The sequence below is a fragment of the Anthonomus grandis genome, chromosome 21 (genome assembly GCF_022605725.1).
Source record: "Anthonomus grandis grandis chromosome 21, icAntGran1.3, whole genome shotgun sequence".
In the NCBI taxonomy this organism is placed as follows: Eukaryota; Metazoa; Arthropoda; class Insecta; order Coleoptera; family Curculionidae; genus Anthonomus; species Anthonomus grandis.
This window is the reverse complement of record NC_065566.1, coordinates 1228839-1247770: the sequence shown is the minus strand read 5'-3', so window position 1 is coordinate 1247770 and position 18932 is coordinate 1228839. Positions and strand designations below refer to the sequence as shown.

Sequence of the window (18932 nt, the reverse complement as noted above, 5' to 3'; positions counted from 1 at the left end):
TTAGATCAATAGAAAAGTCGTTAGCCCATGATAATACCATAGAATATTTTTAATATTATTGTGTTCATAAGTAAATATAAGCATAACAAATTTGTATATGGTCGAATACAACGTAAATTATCGTTTTTTTCTTAAAAACTGGTTCATTCAAGGATTTTTTTCTTTTAATGTAATCGATTTAAGGTAAGCTTGCTAAACAATCAAAAAAAATCTGAAAATCGTTGGGCAGGTGAATTGCTTAATGACCACACAGTAATTTTAATATCCATTTATATTATAAATATGGATAGGTAAAAAAGACAATTTAAACATTCATTTTATATTCCGTTTTTGCATCATAAGAGTAGTTGAAGTTCCTTTGGAATTTCTTAATGTGTCCTTTGTGCTAATTTTGAGGAATATTAGAATATATATCAACAGTTTTTAGTTAGACGTTTATATTCTTTCATTTCTAGATTCTCAAGCACCCAACACTTATTAAACTGATTAGATCTAAAAGTGCTGTGCTCCATTGACAAACCAAGCAAGGTTCTTGGAAAAATTTTACTCATTGCATCCTATAGTATTTGTCTTCCATAGTTCCAATCTACAAAAGCAAAGGTAAGTTTTATCCAAATTATATATTATCAATATTATAACTTTTAAACAGCTTTAAAATCCATTATCCTAAATATATGATTACAGATGTAAAAGATGTGCATGCTATAGGTCTGATTTGATTCTGAGTTTTCATATATAGGTTATATAGGTTAGACTACTTAGAGCTTTAAATGATCTAAATTAAAGGTATTTTATAACATGCATACTCGAAGGTGTAAATTAATTTTTAATTACATAAAATGTAAAGAAATTTATTGTATAAAACAAAACTAGAAACATTGTTACATACAATTTTTTTTTGTCTAGTGGTGTTTTTAAAAGTATTTATGGTAACTTTAAAAGTTATTCCTAAAGCAACAATTAAAACTAATTGTTGTCAATCTACTTGCAGTTATTTACAATAATTACAATAGTTTATTGTGAGTCTAATCTTATAATATAAAGTATTCTTCATGACAATTATGCTAATTTACGTAATGGAAGTTAATTTTTAAATTATTCCTTGGTAACTATTGACATCTTTAAAAAGTGCTTTTATTACTCATATGTGTGTGTCTACTAATATTAATAATCTTATTGTGTATCTTACTGTAAAAAAAACTATTAATAATAGGAAATACTAATTTGTAAACTATAAAATCGCAAAGATCAACACACTGCATTAAAATGACTATTTTAATAACTAAAATAAAATTATGAGACCATTATTGAGGTTTTGTTCGTTTTTACAAGATGGAAATAAATTTAACTTTGAGGAAGACACAAATGAATTCCTCCTCTTCTTACTAATTATGTAATTGTAGGCTAAATATTAAAGGTAGAGCAATATTCAGAATGAAGCTGGAGAATTGTTTTAAATATTGTCAACCTTGCAAAAAGCTAAAGAATTTGGAAAGTTCTTGACAAAAAAAACTTTTACAATCTTTTACATCTTATTGAAACATACTTAATTTTTTAATATTAATTATAAAGCCTAGATACTTTATTTCATTCATCCAGTTTATCGTATTGTTCTATATATTGTAAGTTCTATACATATTTATATATCAATTCTTAATTCTTAATTTTAAATAAAATAAAATAATTCAATTCTTAATAAAACCTAAAATCATAAATCAGAGAAGGTCTTTGAATTCTTATAGAACATCAGGTTGATATAGATTTCAAATTAATTAATTACAAAAATAAAGCTAGGCTAATGATTAAAGTATGTTGAATGGATTTTTAGATGCCAAAAATGAGTAAGAAGTCTGCTAAGACAACAAGACTCCAGAATAAAGAAAAATATATGTCCAGCAAGATGGTAAAGAAAGACAGTGGTGACAAAAAGGAAAATTTAGAAATTCCTGGTAAGCCTATAAATTTGCAACAAAACTTGCCCAAAGATATGGTTCCAGAGGATAGTACCAGCAAGGTAAAATTTAATGAAATTGTAACACAGTTTAATAAGCGAAAATCATTGGCGGTTATTGATGACAATGATGCATTTTCATCAAAAATTGTCACTCAAAAGAAACAAAAAGTTAATGATTCCTTTAAAAAAATATGACATATAAATAAAATTGAAAAGAAGCCGGAACCTAGTAGAACCAATCACCCAACCAAGTTTGAACTAGCATTAAGAGAAGGCCCCACCATTGTATGCAGTTGTTGTATTCCAGTTGAGCTAAAAGATCTGACTATCCTTGAAGAAAGGATGGTGTCGGCCAGGTTACCTTTCATGCAAATCCGACAGGTAGGATATGAACGACAGTGTTACATAACTGGCCAAATAGTCAATGTCCCTATAAATATAGATACTTCGACCAAATTATTGCCTAGAAATGTAGAGGAGACACAAACTATTCAGGTTAAGCTCAAGAGAAAAATGAACTATAAAAATGATTATCTCCTGGAAACCATACGGCCCGCAGTTGTTCTAAAAGCGGCAAAATTTTTGTGTCAACAACCTCTTTACATACAAGAAGGCATAAAGCAATCAGATGATTGGGAAAAAAATATTAATGACTATATACGATCTCAAGTAGAATCCTCTGCACAGATCTTAAATGAAGGCTCAAAAGTGGTGGAACTGGATTCTAAAACAGTGTGTAGTGAAAATTTTGAAGAATTGTTCGATAATGCGTTTTTCGAAACAATGGAAGTGCCCCTAGAATCTAAGAATGACGATAAAAATATTCAAAAAGAATCTTCAATTGAAAAAAACAATTTATACAATTTAGAGGAATTCTTAGATGAAGAAGAAGAGCCTTTAAATCCTGGGGGCCAAGAAACTTTGCTTGACAAATGTAACCTAGAAAATATCTGTTTTGCCCCAGGAGAAGGTAAAACGCCAATACATTTGATGCTTGACCAGTTTAGCGATGAACTCTCATTTCCTACACTTTTCTGTGGACATGCTAAGCAATTTCTTACAAAATTTTCCTATTCTGACCAGACGAAAATACTACTCCAGCAGTGCCGAATTCGCGAACAGGTATATTACCTGTAATAGTGATTTAGAAAGTGTCCGTGATATAATTCAGTTTAATACGCATCATCATTCTAAATCGTGTCAAAAAGAAGTGCGGGGACACAAAGTTTGCAGGTATGGTATCCCATACCTTCCAATGGATAAATCGGTAATTCTAACGCCAATAAAAATTGACAAAACCAAGGAAGCGGATTTACGTAAGGCCATGTCTGAAAAGTTTTTAATGATAATGCGTAGGCTTAAGGATAAACCAGATTTATCATTCGAAAACTTTTTGGCTGACCTTGGTATGTCTAAGGATGAGTATCTTAATGTTATACAGCACAACATATTTAAAACCACTTTATTTTTAGAAAGGCTGCCAAAAGATGGATTTATTAACAACTTTAATGCTGAAATGTTCTCCATGATGAAGAGCAACATGGACATTCAATTAGTTTTTGAGCCATATGGTTGTTGCACCTACATAGTGAACTATATCAATAAGTCTCAAAGAGGTGTATCTGATATTTTAATGAAGACTATGGAAGAAATTAAAAAAGGTAATTTAGATGTTAAGGGCAAACTTAAATCTCTTGCAGCAGCTTTCTTAAATGCGAGCGAAGTAAGTGCCCAGGAAGCCGCCTACAGCGTGTTACAACTACCGATGCATGACACCTGTACCTCCTATGTATACATCCATACAAATCCAATCAGGGAAAGGACAAAAATGTTGAAACCATTAGCACAACTTAAAGAAATGGACAATGACGATCCCAATATTTATTGTGATGGTCTTATAGAACACTATGAACAGCGGCCTGATGAGAAAACATATGTTTGGCTGAGTTTGCGGCCTATTATGATTTCTTTAAGAAACAAGCAGAAACAAAGGCTAATGGTTTACCCTTAAAAGATGGAAGTGGCGTTTTAGTTAAAAGGGGTCATGCTAAAATTTTAGCCTACCGTAGTTATGGACTTCAGCAAGACCCTCTTAACCATTATAGGGAACAAATAATGCTATACATCCCATGGAGAAATGAAGTGGATGAAGTTGAAAATGAGAACATTGATCAACAGACCATATACAAAGATCGATACCAAGAGATTGTTGCAAATCGACAAAAGTTCAATGTCTTAGATGAACAGGTAATCGACAAAGCCCTGAAACTTGGCGAAGACCGATCAAATCAATTAGACGATGGTGGATTCGGTGGAGAAATCGATGATGAGTTTATGCCTTATGGACTAGACAACCCCATTTATGATCCATTCAATCACATCATCGATAAGAAAGACGACGAAGCGCCAGTAAAACATATCGCTTTCCCAACGCCTCATCAGATAAGCGATTCAGAGTATGAAGCCCTCATAAGCAAACTGAATCACAAGCAGTATCAGTTCCTTAATGTCGTGCAAGACAGTCTAATTGAAGGGGAAACTTTCTACTGCACACTTAGTGGTCCAGTAGGTACAGGCAAAAGTCACCTGATTACGGCAATAACCCATTCGTTATTGCGCCATTTCAACTCAATACCGGGAAATAATCCTGAAAGTTTAAAAGTGTTACTTTGTGCGCCTACAGGTAAAGCGGCATTTAATATCGGAGGTATAACCTTACATGCGGCATTATCGTTACCCGTTAGTCAGTATGGTGAAGAACTAATTCCGTTACACCATGACACCGTTAATACTATATATTGTAATTTGTATGACTTAAAATTAATTATCATAGATGAATATTCCATGGTTGGCGCCAGATTGTTTGACCATATTAACAGTAGATTGCAGCAAATCTTTAAATCTGACGCCATCTTTGGAAATATTTCAATAATTTTATGCGGCGATAATCGTCAATTACCCCCAGTAAGGGATATGTATATTTTTTGCCCAGTAAAAACAAATCTGTATAAAGAATTATGCGGAACGTATCTGTGGGATCATTTTAAATATTTTGAACTTTCAGAAATAATGAGACAGAGTGAAGATAAGTCTTTTGCAGTTGCCCTCAATAATATGGCGTTTGGTAAAATGACCGACGAAGATGTGCAATTGATCAAGTCCAGGGAAGTCGACAGTATTGACCAAATTCCTGAAGACACTATGCATTTATTTTGCACCAATGCAGAAGTAGATGCATTCAATGAAATGAAACTGTCTACATTTAAAACCGAGCGAGCCGTAAGTCAAGCCAGAGACGTTATCAAAGGGAGTTGCTCAGAACGACTAAAAAATGTATTTCTGGAACACGCAAAAAGCTTAAAAAAGGGGGAGAGTTTTGGCCTAATGTTAAATTTAATATTGCAAGTAGATGCCAAATATATGATTTCAATGAATGTGGACACCAGTGATGGAATAGTGAATGGTGCAACAGGCATCCTACGTCAAATAGACTATGACCGAAGTAAAATTCCATTCAGAGTGTGGATGGAGTTCTTCGATTTCAAGTCAGGCCAGGAATGCCGCAAGAGAAACGAATCCCTTAGGAAGTCTATGGGTGTGTTATACACTTGGACGCCCATAGAAAGAGCTGCCAGAGCTGTTAAAATTCAAAAAGGCAGCAATGTTCACGTTGAGCGTCTTCAGTTTCCTCTTGTAATCAGTGAAGGAATTACAATCCACAAGAGTCAAGGTGCCACCTACAAACAGGTGGCTGTTCACGTTGGAAATCGCATGACGAGAACCAGTACCTATGTTGCTTGTAGTCGGGCCACAAAGCTAAGTGGCCTCTACATCATTGGTAACTTTATGGCCCCCAAACCGGTAACCGAAAAGGATGCCGCTTATAAAGAACTGGTAAATATGCAAGAAAACAAACTTATAACATCCAGGTATGACACTCAGTATCTTAATGATTCTAATGTCAAATACATTATTGCTTATCAAAATGTGCAAAGTCTACCAAAAAATTTTAATTTTATGAAAAATAATCCCATTTTTAAAGACGCACATTTCCCAATTTTTGTTGAAACCTGGTTACTTAAAAAGAAACAAAATTTAAAAATAAATGATTTTGAAGTGTTTGCCAATCTGAATAACGATCAAACTGTAAGTAAACCCTTTGGCATAATTTGTTTCAAGAAAAAAAATGTATCAGCAAAAATAAAGTCAGTGAAAAAATACACCAAAGATTTCTGTGGTATAGTGTTTCAAGCAATCACATTTTACTTGAATGAAATTTATGTCATAGCAGTTTATATTCCCCCAAAATTGAGCATTGCACATGCTAAATTTTGTTTGGAAGAGATTATTGATCAACAAAGTGATATCCTAATCATCGGTGATTTTAATCAAGATATTATCAATCAAAATGAAAATGGTTTGAAAAATTGTTTAATATCTAAAGGTTTAAGTTGCAAATTGAGTGTTGGCGAATCAACTACAAAATCAAAAACTCAAATTGATTGGCTTTTAAGTAATTTTAATAATTTGAGTTACAATATTTACAATACTGTGTATAGTCACCATAAATCACTAGTGGTTAGTATTTATGATAAAGGTTTTATTCCCAAGCAGGTAAAAAACGTTGATAAAAATAAACAATCTACAAAAGGCTCTACTGAACTAAAATTTAATACCAAGCAAATGCAAATTTTACCAACACAAAATTCATTGGGTATCTCTACTTACCAAAGTGTAGAAGATAATGACAATATGGTAGTAGATATTAATTCAGATGATGAAAACAACCCCAACTTATTTACTAAACCGCCTGTTTTATTAAATACCGATATGGTATCATGTTATGCAAATAGCATCGTACAGTCATTTTTATGTTTACCTGAATTTCGCTTTTCCATTTCAAAGCGAAATACAGCGCTAAACAGTATTCTAAATGATTTTATGCTGACCAAAATTAATTCCACATTAAAAGTTCGACAATTGGTGTCTGGTCGAAATGGTGAAAATTTTGCTGTAAATCAACAAATGGACGCTCAATCATTTTGTCAATCTTTAATCAGAAGATTAGATGCAGATGATTTTAGCATTTTCATAAAAGCTAATGGTCATGAACTTTTAAATTGTCAAAACTGTAATATTAATATGAATGAAAATGAACAAATAATATACACTCATTTTCTTTATTTTCCTGAAAACTGTGGCAATTTAATTGATTTTAATTCAATGTTAATGGTAAAAGACTCTGATAGATTATGCCCATACTGTAACAATAATCTAAAAACACGCTCAGTGGTTATATGCCATAAATATTTGGTAGTATGTCTTCAGAGAATTGGCCCTCAAGGGAATAAGATAAATACCAAATTTTACAATTTTGCCTCTGAAAGTGTTATTTTGGATGAGCAAATATTTCGAGTAAAAAGTGTTGTTAAGCATCATGGAAACATCATTGGATCTGGTCATTATACATCTATAGTTAATTATAACGATCAATGGTGGAAATGTGATGATAATCGTATAACTAGAATGTCTGGGTTTGATAACACTTTAGAAGATCTATACTTATTGCTCTTAGAAAAATGCTAAATTTTCTTAAAATACTAGGACAAACCTATTTAACATAAACAAAATTACAAATGAGCAAAGTAGTATTCAAATAGTATGAGCAGTGAGTTTTGCATTGCAAGCAAATAAAACATCAGTTTACTCACACTTCTAGCTCAACATGCATCCAGGGGTTATCCGGCCCGACTGTAACCAAAACTCTTGACGCACTTCGATTCAGATACTAGGTTATGATCTCCCGCCCCCCAAAAGATTTCACTACGTGATATCTTTATATATTAGAGTCATCTTATGCGATAAGTGATTAAACCTAGCTTAATGGCCAATTTGTTATAATGCATGTAATTACTTATTGCAATGGGTGACGGATTTTTCATTCGGCGAGGCAACTTTTGCTATTAATAAGTCTTGAGGTATCAAAAGTCGGAGTATAAAGATTAGTGAGTGGTAAATAGTAGATAATTGTAGAAGTGCCTTGTGCTATTGGCATGGCTTACTATTAATCATTCGCTTTCTCAATGAAAATCCCTTTTCTAGTTTTATATATATTTTTAAATATATATTTAAATATAAAAGTCTCTCTGGGAGAGTAAACTATACAATTTCATATTTATTTGTAAAACATATAATTTTGCTATGTGGTTACTAAGCACAATTAATTCTTTAATTTATATTTTATGGTTTATTTTCAATGTGATATGGAAATGTATGGTTTATCTGTAAAAATAGCAAATCAACAGACCATGTCTGTTTTGTTTAAATATGCTATATTAATTTAAAAGAGCATAACCTCGTAAAATCAGTTTTCGTTATAAATGTTCATGATATAAATATGAGATATTATTATGTTAATTTATTAAGAATTTTTTAGAGAAAGTTGATGTAATTAATTCGCGATTTACAAAAAACTGATTTTCGCTCTGACAAGTGCCTCTCAAGTCCTGGATGATTCTTAAACAAATAAAATTCTTTTTTTAGCAACATTATCTTCTGATTGTGACAAATGTTTTGTCATTGTAATTTAATATTTTAATATTTATTTTTTTTTTAACCATACAATCTTTATTATATTGTATTTAGGAAATTAAGATTGATGACGATATTACTACTTTGGTACCGCTCTTTCCAGAAACGGACTTCCAACCTGTGGAGAATATAGGTATAACATTGCTTTCATATCATTTTTTATAAATAAATTATCTAATTATGCCTTTTGTTACAGAAAAAATAACCTAACGACAAAAGCATATGCCCTATGCCCGCCTCCTCAACCCAACCCAACCCAACTCAGCCCAACCCAACCCAACCTGTGGAGAATATAGGTATAACATTGCTTTCATATCATTTTTTTAAAATAAATTATCTAATTATACCTTTTGTTACAGAAAAAAGAACCTAACGAGAAAAGTATATGCTCTATGCCCGCCTCCTCGACACCCTGCATGGGAGAGCAGAAGAACTTATTAAAAATACTAGTGTTTTCTGAAGAGAAAAATAAAATGTAATAATAAATGTTTAATTCTACATATTTTTATAGTTACGTTTATCATTGTTACCGTGATAATCATCCTCTAATTCCTTTTAGTTTTTTAATTAGTCAGATTTTATAGTGTGACCATAATAAATTGAGATTTATATGCTAAATTTTGTGTTAATTTCTTAAAAGAGGCATAATATCTTTGGACAATCATGTGTCAATAATTTATATATTACAAAACATAATAACTAAACAAGTAGAGTTCTATGAAATTCTTGGTTAAAATATATAAACTGTTTAATAAATTACCAACACATTTCTTACTAGTAATAATTAAAATTATATGTAAAAATCCCCACTTGCTTATAACAAGGAAAATTTAATTTTATTGAATTTTCGATATTTGTTAATGTGAAATTGACAGCTTTAATCATCATTTGAAGTATATTCTCCTTTTTTATTATTTTAACAGTAAATCCAAGATTTTTATTTTCTGCCAACACATGGGCTGATATTAGAGATATATGTTGCCTGAATTTTCAGGTTTAAGGTGGCCCTAGACTGGAATATTTGAGAGCGATGAATGTTTGACTATAGGATGTATGTAAAGTCCAGTGCAACGATATATTAGGATGGTCACCCGTCAAAACACCAGCATTCCACCTGCCAAACAATGTCATCAACCTTCTATTTACATTGTTTGAGAAGTAAAATGCTGGTGTTTTGACGGGTGACCATTCTAATATATCGTTGCACTGGACTTTATATAGGAGCGTTTTTGTTGGAGTAACATAAATGTGCATTGCAGTAACATATATTTTTATTTTTAGTTTGATTTAATGAGCGACATACAAGTATAACACAAATATACCCCAGTCAATGGCCATCTGTTAGCATATTATGAAATTAAAAAAAACCCTTTTACACTTTTCTCATAAGATCACATTCACACATTAGTATTATCATCACATTTTAGTATTATACAGGCAATCCAGTACACAGAATATCCAGTCTATTCATATGTTTTATAGTTTTTTAATAAGACAACAATACTTATATAAAATGTTTATATTATGTTTATAAAAAAATATAATTCAATAAAAATTAAAAAAATTAATTGTTTCTCCTGCCCCGACCACGGTAATGGCCCCTGTAACTCGTATGCTTCAGTATTGCACCGGCCACCGCGTCCGTTACGGCCGACAATAACGTTTCTGAAAGAAAAAAAAAATATAACAAACTTAAATACAATATAAAAACGTTATATATTACTCTGTTGGTGGAGATTGACGCGCTCTCTACGCCTCTCGACCCTGCCATTCCTTGATCTCCATTTCCTCCCTCTATTATTATAATTTTCTTCTGTAACGAAATAAAGAATTTTAATGTTTTCCGCGGGAATTAGAAAGAAAATAAAATTGGCAATATCTCAGTGAATTTTATACTTACTATTAATACTGCGTTGCGAGGATGAGTCGGTGGGTTGGGAGGATTCGGAGGATTGGGCTGGGCTGGGATGGGTTGCCTCGGGTTGGGTTGAGGTTCCGACTATTCGATAAAATATAACGAACAACTAATTCAAAATATAATCTAAATAAATTTTTACCGGTACAGACTCGATAATAGCCTGTAGGCTTTCGGCCATGGCGTCAAGATCCATCGCTTGGTACGAAATGAGCCAAAATAAAATTCAAACAATGGTTGTTAGGAACGCTGTTTGTATCGTTCAACTATAGTTACTGTTTGTATTGTATTATTTCTAAGAGACTATTAAATCAAATAATCATTTTGACGTGAAAAAATGCCGTTTTTTTGAAATGTCAGTGTGTTTATACCGGGGTGAATCAAAATGAAATTTGTCCTATTATTTTATTAAAAATATTCGAATATATACGCGGGTCAGTCGTAATGATCTATTTAATTTAAAAGATGGATTTAGATATTAGGTGAGTTTTATACTATTGAGTTGATTAAAAATAAATGTTAATAATTCTTAAACATTGGTTTTGGGATATAAATAAAAAATTTTCGAAATTATTAATTTTTAAGGTTAGCCAAGTATTATAACTTTTTTGTTTTTTGTGCGATTTGGTTGAAATTTGGTACCTAGAGTTTATTTCGGATAAGATTAATAAATTTTGACAGATATTTGACATGACTATGTTTTAAGGTCACGTGACTATCAAAACTTTCTTCCTATTTGTCCGATTTGATTGAAATTTGGTATTTGGGGTTTATTTAGGATGCAATTATTAATTTTTGACAGATATTTGACATTTGACATCCGGGTTACGTGACTATTGAAACTTTTTTGCTATGAGTCCGATTGGGTTCAAATTTGGTATTTATGCTTTATTTAGGATACAATTAATAAATTTTAACAGATAATAGACAAATTATATTTTAAAGTCACGTGACTTTCATAATTCTTTTGCTATTGATCCAATTGGGTTGAAATTTTGTATTTGGTATTTATTTAGGATACAATTAATAAATTTTGCCAGAAATTTGACATATTGAATTTTACAGTCACGTGACTTCCATAACTTTTTTGCTATTGATCCGATTGGGTTCAAATTTGGAATTTAGAGTTTATTTAGGATGCAATTGTTGATTTCTTACAAAATTTTAAAATATTAAGTTTTAGGGTCACGTGACTATCAAAATTTCCTATTTGATTGAAATTTGCTATTAGATTATATGTATATATTTGTAGATAATATTTTGTATTAGCCTATTCCTTTTATCTTAATTAGTTAAATTATTTCTTAAATTCATTCCCTAGAACTTTTGTTTAAGACAAAAAGTTGTCAGAGTTATAGTTTATTTAGAAAAAAATAAAAACCATTTTTTCACAATTTTTCATGGCTATACCCTTTCGATTTTGGAGCAAAAAAAAATTTTTTTTTTTGGGTTTTTTTTACTGGAAATTGCCAACTTAGGGCTTACATTATAATTTGTCAGTTATCATTTTAAGAAAAAAAATGCTACCGTGGGAAAAAACGAGTCCCTATACATAGACTCTTATGGGACCTAATTTTTCCCTTTATATTATGGCACTCGTATAAATCGTGGAAAATTTTGTCATAAAGCTTTTTTATTAGTTTTTGAATGATTTTTAACCAGAAAAAAGAAATTTTTCATTCGGAGCATATTTTCAAAAAATTCTCATTTTAAGCCCGGATTTTGCTTCAAAATCGAAAAATGCAAAGAAATAGGTTTTCCGTTTATTTTAGAGTCAAATCGATAATAACCTTTTTTAAAGGTACTTAAAAGTAGTACATGATAGAAGGATAAAAAACTTTAATTTTTCTATAGGACCCTTAATAATTCGATATTTATGTTTCATGGTTTTCCTTTATTTTCTCCGATTTTATGATAGCTAGAACCGATTCGTTTTAACGCACGGATACCTCGTAATATTCCCTAGAACTTTTGTTAAAGACAAAAAGTTGTCAAAGTTATAGTTTATTAAGAAAAAAATAAAAACCGTTTTTTCGAAATTTTTCATCCTTTCGATTTTGGAGCAAAAAAAATTTTTTTTTTCTTGGGTTTTTTTTACTGGAAATTGCCAACTTAGGGCTTAAATTATAATTTGTCGGTTATCATTTTTTTAAAAAAAAATGATACCGTGGAAAAAAACCAGTTTTCTTTTGTTTTTCCCACATTTTTACTAATATCTCAAATTCTATAGCTTCGATTCAATTCGTTGATGGTTTCTTTTATTTCTTATTCTCCTCCTATCAATTCTTTTGATATTTTATTACTATTACATTTTAAAATAAAAAGAAAAATTAAAACAAATCGACGTAAAATCCTGTTTGTTCTATTTCAATAATGAGACTCTTATGGGAACTTTTCTCTGAATTTGGTATTTATGGTTTAATTAGGATACAACTAATAAATTGTGACAGATACTTAACTGACATTTGAGTTTCAGCCTAGGTCACGTGACTACCATAACTTTTTTGCTATTGGTCCGATTCTGTTGTAATTTGGTATTCAGGCTTTATTTAGGATACAATTAACATATTTTAACAGATATTTGAAATATAAGAGAGTATATTGACACACAACGCGACTATATAATAAATTATGGTTCTTTGAAGCATGATACCCCAACAACTGGTCCTCTCTTTCCTCGGCAGGTAAACGTTAGCCTCCCCGACTCACCTAAGTACACCTGATAATTTTTGTTTTTTTTTTTTAAATTCCCTTATGGCTTTTCACAGACAAGACCTAAAGGTTCCAAACTGGTCCCCACGGACCAAAAGTATAGGAGCGAAGCGACTATACTTGTTATATAGTCGCAGACTATATTATGCACGCCACGTCGGGCCCGAAAAATCGTGTTTTTTTGGAAATAAAAATTCATATCTTTGGCTGTATGGCTAGCGAAACGATGAAAGTTGGCATAGGGTCTCTCAATACATTGGGAATGATGGATCCGTAAACGAATTTTTTTTCAGGTACCACCAAACGGAGTGGTACTTTCTCAAAGTCAAAAATTCGTAAAAAAATTGGTAAAAATCGAGTTGCTCACGAGATCTCAATTTTAAAGCGTTTAATCGAGCTGAAATTTTCAGGATATATGGGTTCTTGGGGCTTACGTGGCTGTATACTTTTTGAGCCAGATCGGTATACAGAGTGAGTTATTATAAGCGAACAAAAATGACTAAAAAAAAAATTCAAACTTCTCCAGAGGCTAAAAAAAAATTTTTATAAAAAAAGTGTTTCGGCGAAAAGACTTAGTTTTATAAGAGATTTAACATACTTGGAGCTTTTTTTTGTAAAAAATTTATTTTACGAGTTCTGGCATTTTCAGTTTTTTGGAATTTTCTGCCAAACGATACTTATTTTGGGAAATTTTTTTTTTCAAAAAATAACTTCATCCTTTACCTTTCATATGCCATATAACCGAAATTTTCGTAAGCCATACAGGGCGAGCAATAATGAACTTTACCCATGAAGGTCCGACCCGAAAATCACATTTTATTTAATAACTTTTTCGTAGTAGCATCTGGACCATTTATATTCTCAGGCATTAAATACTTTAATAACCCCAATATTTATGTAAAATTACAATCTTCCAACATTAATAGGTTCTGAGCAATTCGAATTTTCGCGTTTAATTCATTTGCCACGTCCCTGTACATGGTGAAAAGATCAAACAACATCTAACGGATCCGAAATTTTGTTTTACAATACATACTAAAATTTCAAGGTTCCAGCGATAGTACAAGTACCCGAAAAATGCGATTTTATGAAAAAAGTCCATTTTTTTGCGTTTTTGCAGGTAATTGGAGGTGTCAACCTAAACTCTGATGAAATGGCTGGTGGGAACAATACTTTGACGCATGGTGGATACAAATTTTTTGCTCGTGACAGGTGGCCGGGACTTGGTTGGGTTTTTTGTAAAATTATGAATGAAAATGAACCGGAAACGATCAGGGAAAGGAAGCACCGAATCAGAAAATGAATGGGCTTTCCGAATCTGTGCATATCAATTGGGGAAATTGTGTATTGCGGCCAGGAAAATTCGGCAAACATTTTGACGTCTTCGAAAAATGCCGTTTTTTTGAAATGTCAGTGGTTTTATACCGGGGTGAGGCGAAATGAAATTTGCCCGATTATTTTATTAAAATTATTCGAATATATACACGGGTCAGTCGTAATGATCTATTTAATTTAAAATAAAAATTTAGATATTAGGTGAGTTTTTACTATTTAGTTTATTATTAATAAATGTTAACAATTCTTAAACATTGCTTTTGGGTTATAAATAAAATTTTTTTGAAATTATTGATTTTTAAGGTTAGTCGGGTATCATAACTTTTTTGGTATTGGTGCGATTTGGTTGAAATTTGGTACCTAGTACCTATTTCGGATAAGATTAATAAATTTTTACAGATATTTGACATGACTTTGTTTTAAGGTCACGTGACTATTGGTACTTTTTTGCTATGAGTTCGATTGGGTTCAAATTTGGTATTTGGGCTTTATTTAGGATGCAATTATTAATTTTTGACAGATATTTGACATTTCACTTTCGGGTCACGTGACTATTGTAACTTTTTTGCTATGAGTCCGATTGGGTTCAAATTTGGTATTTGGGCTTTATTTAGGATGCAATTATTAATTTTTGACAGACATTTGACATTTGACTTCCGGGTCACGTGACTATTGTAACTTTTTTGCTATGAGTCCGATTGGGTTCAAATTTGGTATTTATGCTTTATTTAGGACACAATTAATAAATTTTAACAGATAATTGACAAATTATATTTTAAAGTCACGTGACTTTCATAATTCTTTTGCTATTGATCCGATTGGGTTGAAATTAAGTATTTGGGCTTTATTTAGGATGCAATTGATAAATTTTGCCAGAAATTTGACATATTGAATTTTAAAGTCACGTGACTTCCATAACTTTTTTGCTATTGATCCGATTGGGTTGAAATTTGGTATTTAGAGTTTTATTACGATGCCATTATTGAATTTTTACAAATTTTTAAAATATTGTGTTTTTAAGTCACGTGACTATCAAAATTTCTTTCGTATTCGCTCGATTTGATTGAAATTTCCTATTAGATGATATGTATATATTTATAGATAATATTTTGTATTACCCTATTGCTTTTATCTTAATTAGTTAAATTGTTTCTTAGATTTGCCTTTGAAAAAAAAATTAAAAAATCATCGGTTCAGTATGCTTTAAAGGAAACTTATCTTCTTTCATAATATTTTAGCATTATTATATATTTTGAAAATTTTTGTCATCAAGCTTTTTCATTACTTTTTGAATGGTCTTTAGCCAGAAAAAAGAAATTTTGAATTTGGAGCATGTTTTGAAAAATTTTCATTTTGGGCCGGATTTTGTTTGAAAATCGATAAATGCAAATAAATAGGTTTTCTGTTCATTTTAGAGTCAAATCGATAATAACCTTTTTGAAAGGTATCCTGAAGTAGTACAAGATAGAAAAATAAAAAATTGAAATTTTTCCATAGGGCTCTTGATATTTCGATATTTATGTTTAATAGTTTTTTACAATTTTCTCCGATTCTGTGATAGCTAGAATCAATTCGTTTTAACATTCGGATACCTCGTAATATTCCCGAAAACTTTTGTTTAAGGCAAAAAGTTGTCAGAGTTATAGTTTATTTAGAAAAAAATAAAAACCATTTTTTCGCAATTTTTCATGGCTATACCCCTTTCGATTTTGGAGCAAAAAAAATTTTTTTTTTCTTGGGTTTTTTTTTACTGGAAATTGCCAACTTAGGGCTTACCTTATAATTTGTCAGTTATCATTTTAAGAAAAAAAATGCTACCGTGGGGAAAAACGAGTTTTCTTTCATTTTTTTTCAAATTTTTACTAATATCTCGACTTCTATAGCTTCGATTCAATTCGTTGATGGTTTTTATTATTCCTTATTCTCCTCCTGTCAATTCTTTTGATATTTTATGACTATTACTGTTGAAAATAAAAAGAAAAATAAAAACAAATTGACGTAAAATCCCGTTTGTTCTATTTCAATAAATAGACCCTTATGGAAACTTCTCTCTGAATTTGGTATTTATGGTTTATTTAGGATACAACTAATAAATTATGACAGATAACTGACATTTGAGTTTCAGCCTAGGTCACGTGACTACCGTAACTTTTTTGCTATTGGTCCGATTCTGTTCGAATTTGGTATTCAGGCTTTATTTAGAATACAATTAATATACTTTCACAGATATTTGTAATATAAGACAGTATACTGACACACAACGCGACTATATAACAAATTATGGTTCTTTGAACCATGATACCCCAACCACTGGTCATCTCTTTCCTTCGCATATAAACGTTGGTACACTTGATAATTTTTGTTTTTTTTTAAGAAATCCTTTATAGGCATTCACAGACAAGACCTAAAGGTTCCAAACTAGTCCCCACGGACCAAAAGTATAGGAGCGAAGCGACTATACTTTTGGTAAAATCATAATAAATATAATATAGTAAAAAATATATTAATATATTATTATTCAATCGTGTTTTTTTGGAAATAAAAATTCATATCTTTGGCTGTATGGCTAGCGAAACGATGAAATTTGGCATAGGGTCTCTCAATACATTGGGAATGATGGATCCGTAAACAAATTTTTTTTCCGGTACCACCAAACGGAGCGGTACTGTCTCAAAGTCAAAAATTCGTAAAAAAACCGGTCAAAATTCATTTTTGCACGAGATCTCAATTTTAACGCTGTCAAAAAAATTGAAATTTTTAGGCATAAAAGACTTTATAGTAATTCATGTCTGTATACTTTTTGGGCCCGATCGGTGTACAGGGTGAGTTGTTATAAGCGAACAAAAGTGACTAAAAAAAAAATTCAAACTTCTCCAGAGGCTAAAAAAAAATTTTTATAAAAAAAGTGTTTCGGCGAAAAGACTTCGTTTTATAAGAGATTTGACATACTTGGAGCTTTTTTTTGTAAAAAATTTATTTTACGAGTTCTGGCATTTTCAGTTTTTTGGGATTTTCCGCCAAACGATACTTATTTTGGGAAAAATTTTTTTTTCAAAAAATAACTTCATCCTTTACCTTTCATATGGCATATAACCGAAATTTTTGGGAACCATACAGGGCGAGCAATAATGAACTTTACCCATGAAGGTCCGACCCGAAAATCACATTTTATTTAATAACTTTTTCGTAGTGGCACCTGGACCATTTATATTCTCAGGCATTAAATACTTTAATAACCCCATTATTTATGTAAAATTACAATCTTCCAACATTAATAGGTTCTGAGCAATTCGAATTTTCGCGTTTAATTCATTTGCCACGTCCCTGTACATGGTGAAAAGATCAGACATCATCTAAAAGATCCGAAATTTTGTTTTACAACACATACTAAAATTTCAGGGTTCCAGCGATAGTACAAGTACCCGAAAAATGCGATTTTATGAAAAAAGTCCATTTTTTTGCGTTTTTGCAGGTAATTGGAGGTGTCAACCTAAACTCTGATGAAATGGCTAGTGGGAACAATACTTTGACGCATGGTGGATACAAATTTTTTGCTCGTGACAGGTGGCCGGGACTTGGTTGGGTTTTTTGTAAAATTATGAATGAAAATGAACCGGAAACGATCAGGGAAAGGAAGCACCGAATCAGAAAATGAATGGGCTTTCCGAATCTGTGCATATCAATTGGGGAAATTGTGTATTGCGGCCAGGAAAATTCGGCAAACATTTTGACGTCTTCGAAAAATGCCGTTTTTTTGAAAAGTCAGTGGTTTTATACCGGGGTGAGACGAAATGAAATTTGCCCGATTATTTTATTAAAATTATTCGAATATATACACGGGTCAGTCGTAATGATCTATTTAATTTAAAATAAAAATTTAGATATTTTGTGAGTTTTTACTATTTAGTTTATTATTAATATATGTTAATAATTCTTAAAGATTGCTTTTGGGTTATAAATAAAATTTTTTTGAAATTATTGATTTTTAAGGTTAGTCGAGTATCATAACTTTTTTGGTATTGGTGCGATTTGGTTGAAATTTGGTACCTAGTACCTATTTCGGATAAGATTAATAAATTTTGACAGATATTTGACATGACTATGTTTTAAGGTCACGTGACTACCTTAACTTTCTTCCTATTTGTCCGATTTGATTGAAATTTTGTATTTGGGGTTTATTTAGGATGCAATTATTAATTTTTCACAGATATTTGACATTTGACTTCCAGGTCACGTGACTATTTGTAACTTTTTTGCTAGGAGTCCGATTGGGTTCAAATTTGGTATTTGGGCTTTATTTAGGATGCAATTATTAATTTTTGACAGATATTTGACATTTTACTTCCGGGTCACGTGACTATTGTAACTTTTTTGCTATGAGTCCGATTGGGTTCAAATTTGATATTTATGCTTTATTTAGGATAC

General features: G+C 31.3%; 2 protein-coding genes and 3 long non-coding RNA genes across 22 annotated transcripts in view; 2 read left to right on the top strand and 3 right to left on the bottom strand.

Moving 5' to 3' along the window:
• LOC126748073 (zinc finger homeobox protein 4-like) overlaps positions 1-11869 on the bottom strand; it is a 66118-nt gene extending 54249 nt beyond the window's left edge. The window contains exon 1 of the mRNA XM_050457086.1: positions 10603-11869. Coding sequence (XP_050313043.1) covers positions 10603-10656 — 54 coding nt within the window. The 5' untranslated portion in view covers positions 10657-11869. The remainder of the gene's footprint in view (positions 1-10602) is intronic.
• Positions 1-18932, top strand: part of LOC126748056 (uncharacterized) — a 1030708-nt gene that overhangs the window by 137596 nt on the left and 874180 nt on the right. For 14 of the 17 annotated variants that reach the window (XM_050457030.1, XM_050457052.1, XM_050457035.1 and 11 more), the window contains one exon: positions 8649-8678. In XM_050457030.1, coding sequence (XP_050312987.1) covers positions 8649-8678 — 30 coding nt within the window. Of the gene's footprint in view, positions 1-3426; positions 3534-5504; positions 5884-8648; positions 8679-18932 lie in introns of those variants that run through there. The other 3 variants (XM_050457061.1, XR_007664606.1, XM_050457060.1) reach the window with 3 other exon arrangements.
• LOC126748089 (uncharacterized) overlaps positions 1-18932 on the bottom strand; it is a 115204-nt gene that overhangs the window by 85506 nt on the left and 10766 nt on the right. Inside the window, exon 2 of the long non-coding RNA XR_007664626.1 lies at positions 17704-18561. This is a non-coding gene — a long non-coding RNA (uncharacterized LOC126748089). The remainder of the gene's footprint in view (positions 1-17703; positions 18562-18932) is intronic.
• Positions 10049-10506, bottom strand: LOC126748081 (uncharacterized). 2 transcript variants are annotated; one of them, XR_007664619.1, is made up of 3 exons: positions 10446-10506; positions 10269-10358; positions 10049-10210 (listed from the first exon to the last, which is right to left on the bottom strand). It is a non-coding gene; the product is annotated as an uncharacterized LOC126748081 (long non-coding RNA). The 2 variants fall into 2 exon arrangements; XR_007664618.1 differs by lacking the exon at positions 10446-10506 and having other exon boundaries at positions 10269-10433.
• LOC126748084 (uncharacterized) lies at positions 13776-18446 on the top strand. Its single transcript, XR_007664622.1, has 2 exons — positions 13776-13967; positions 17655-18446. It is a non-coding gene; the product is annotated as an uncharacterized LOC126748084 (long non-coding RNA).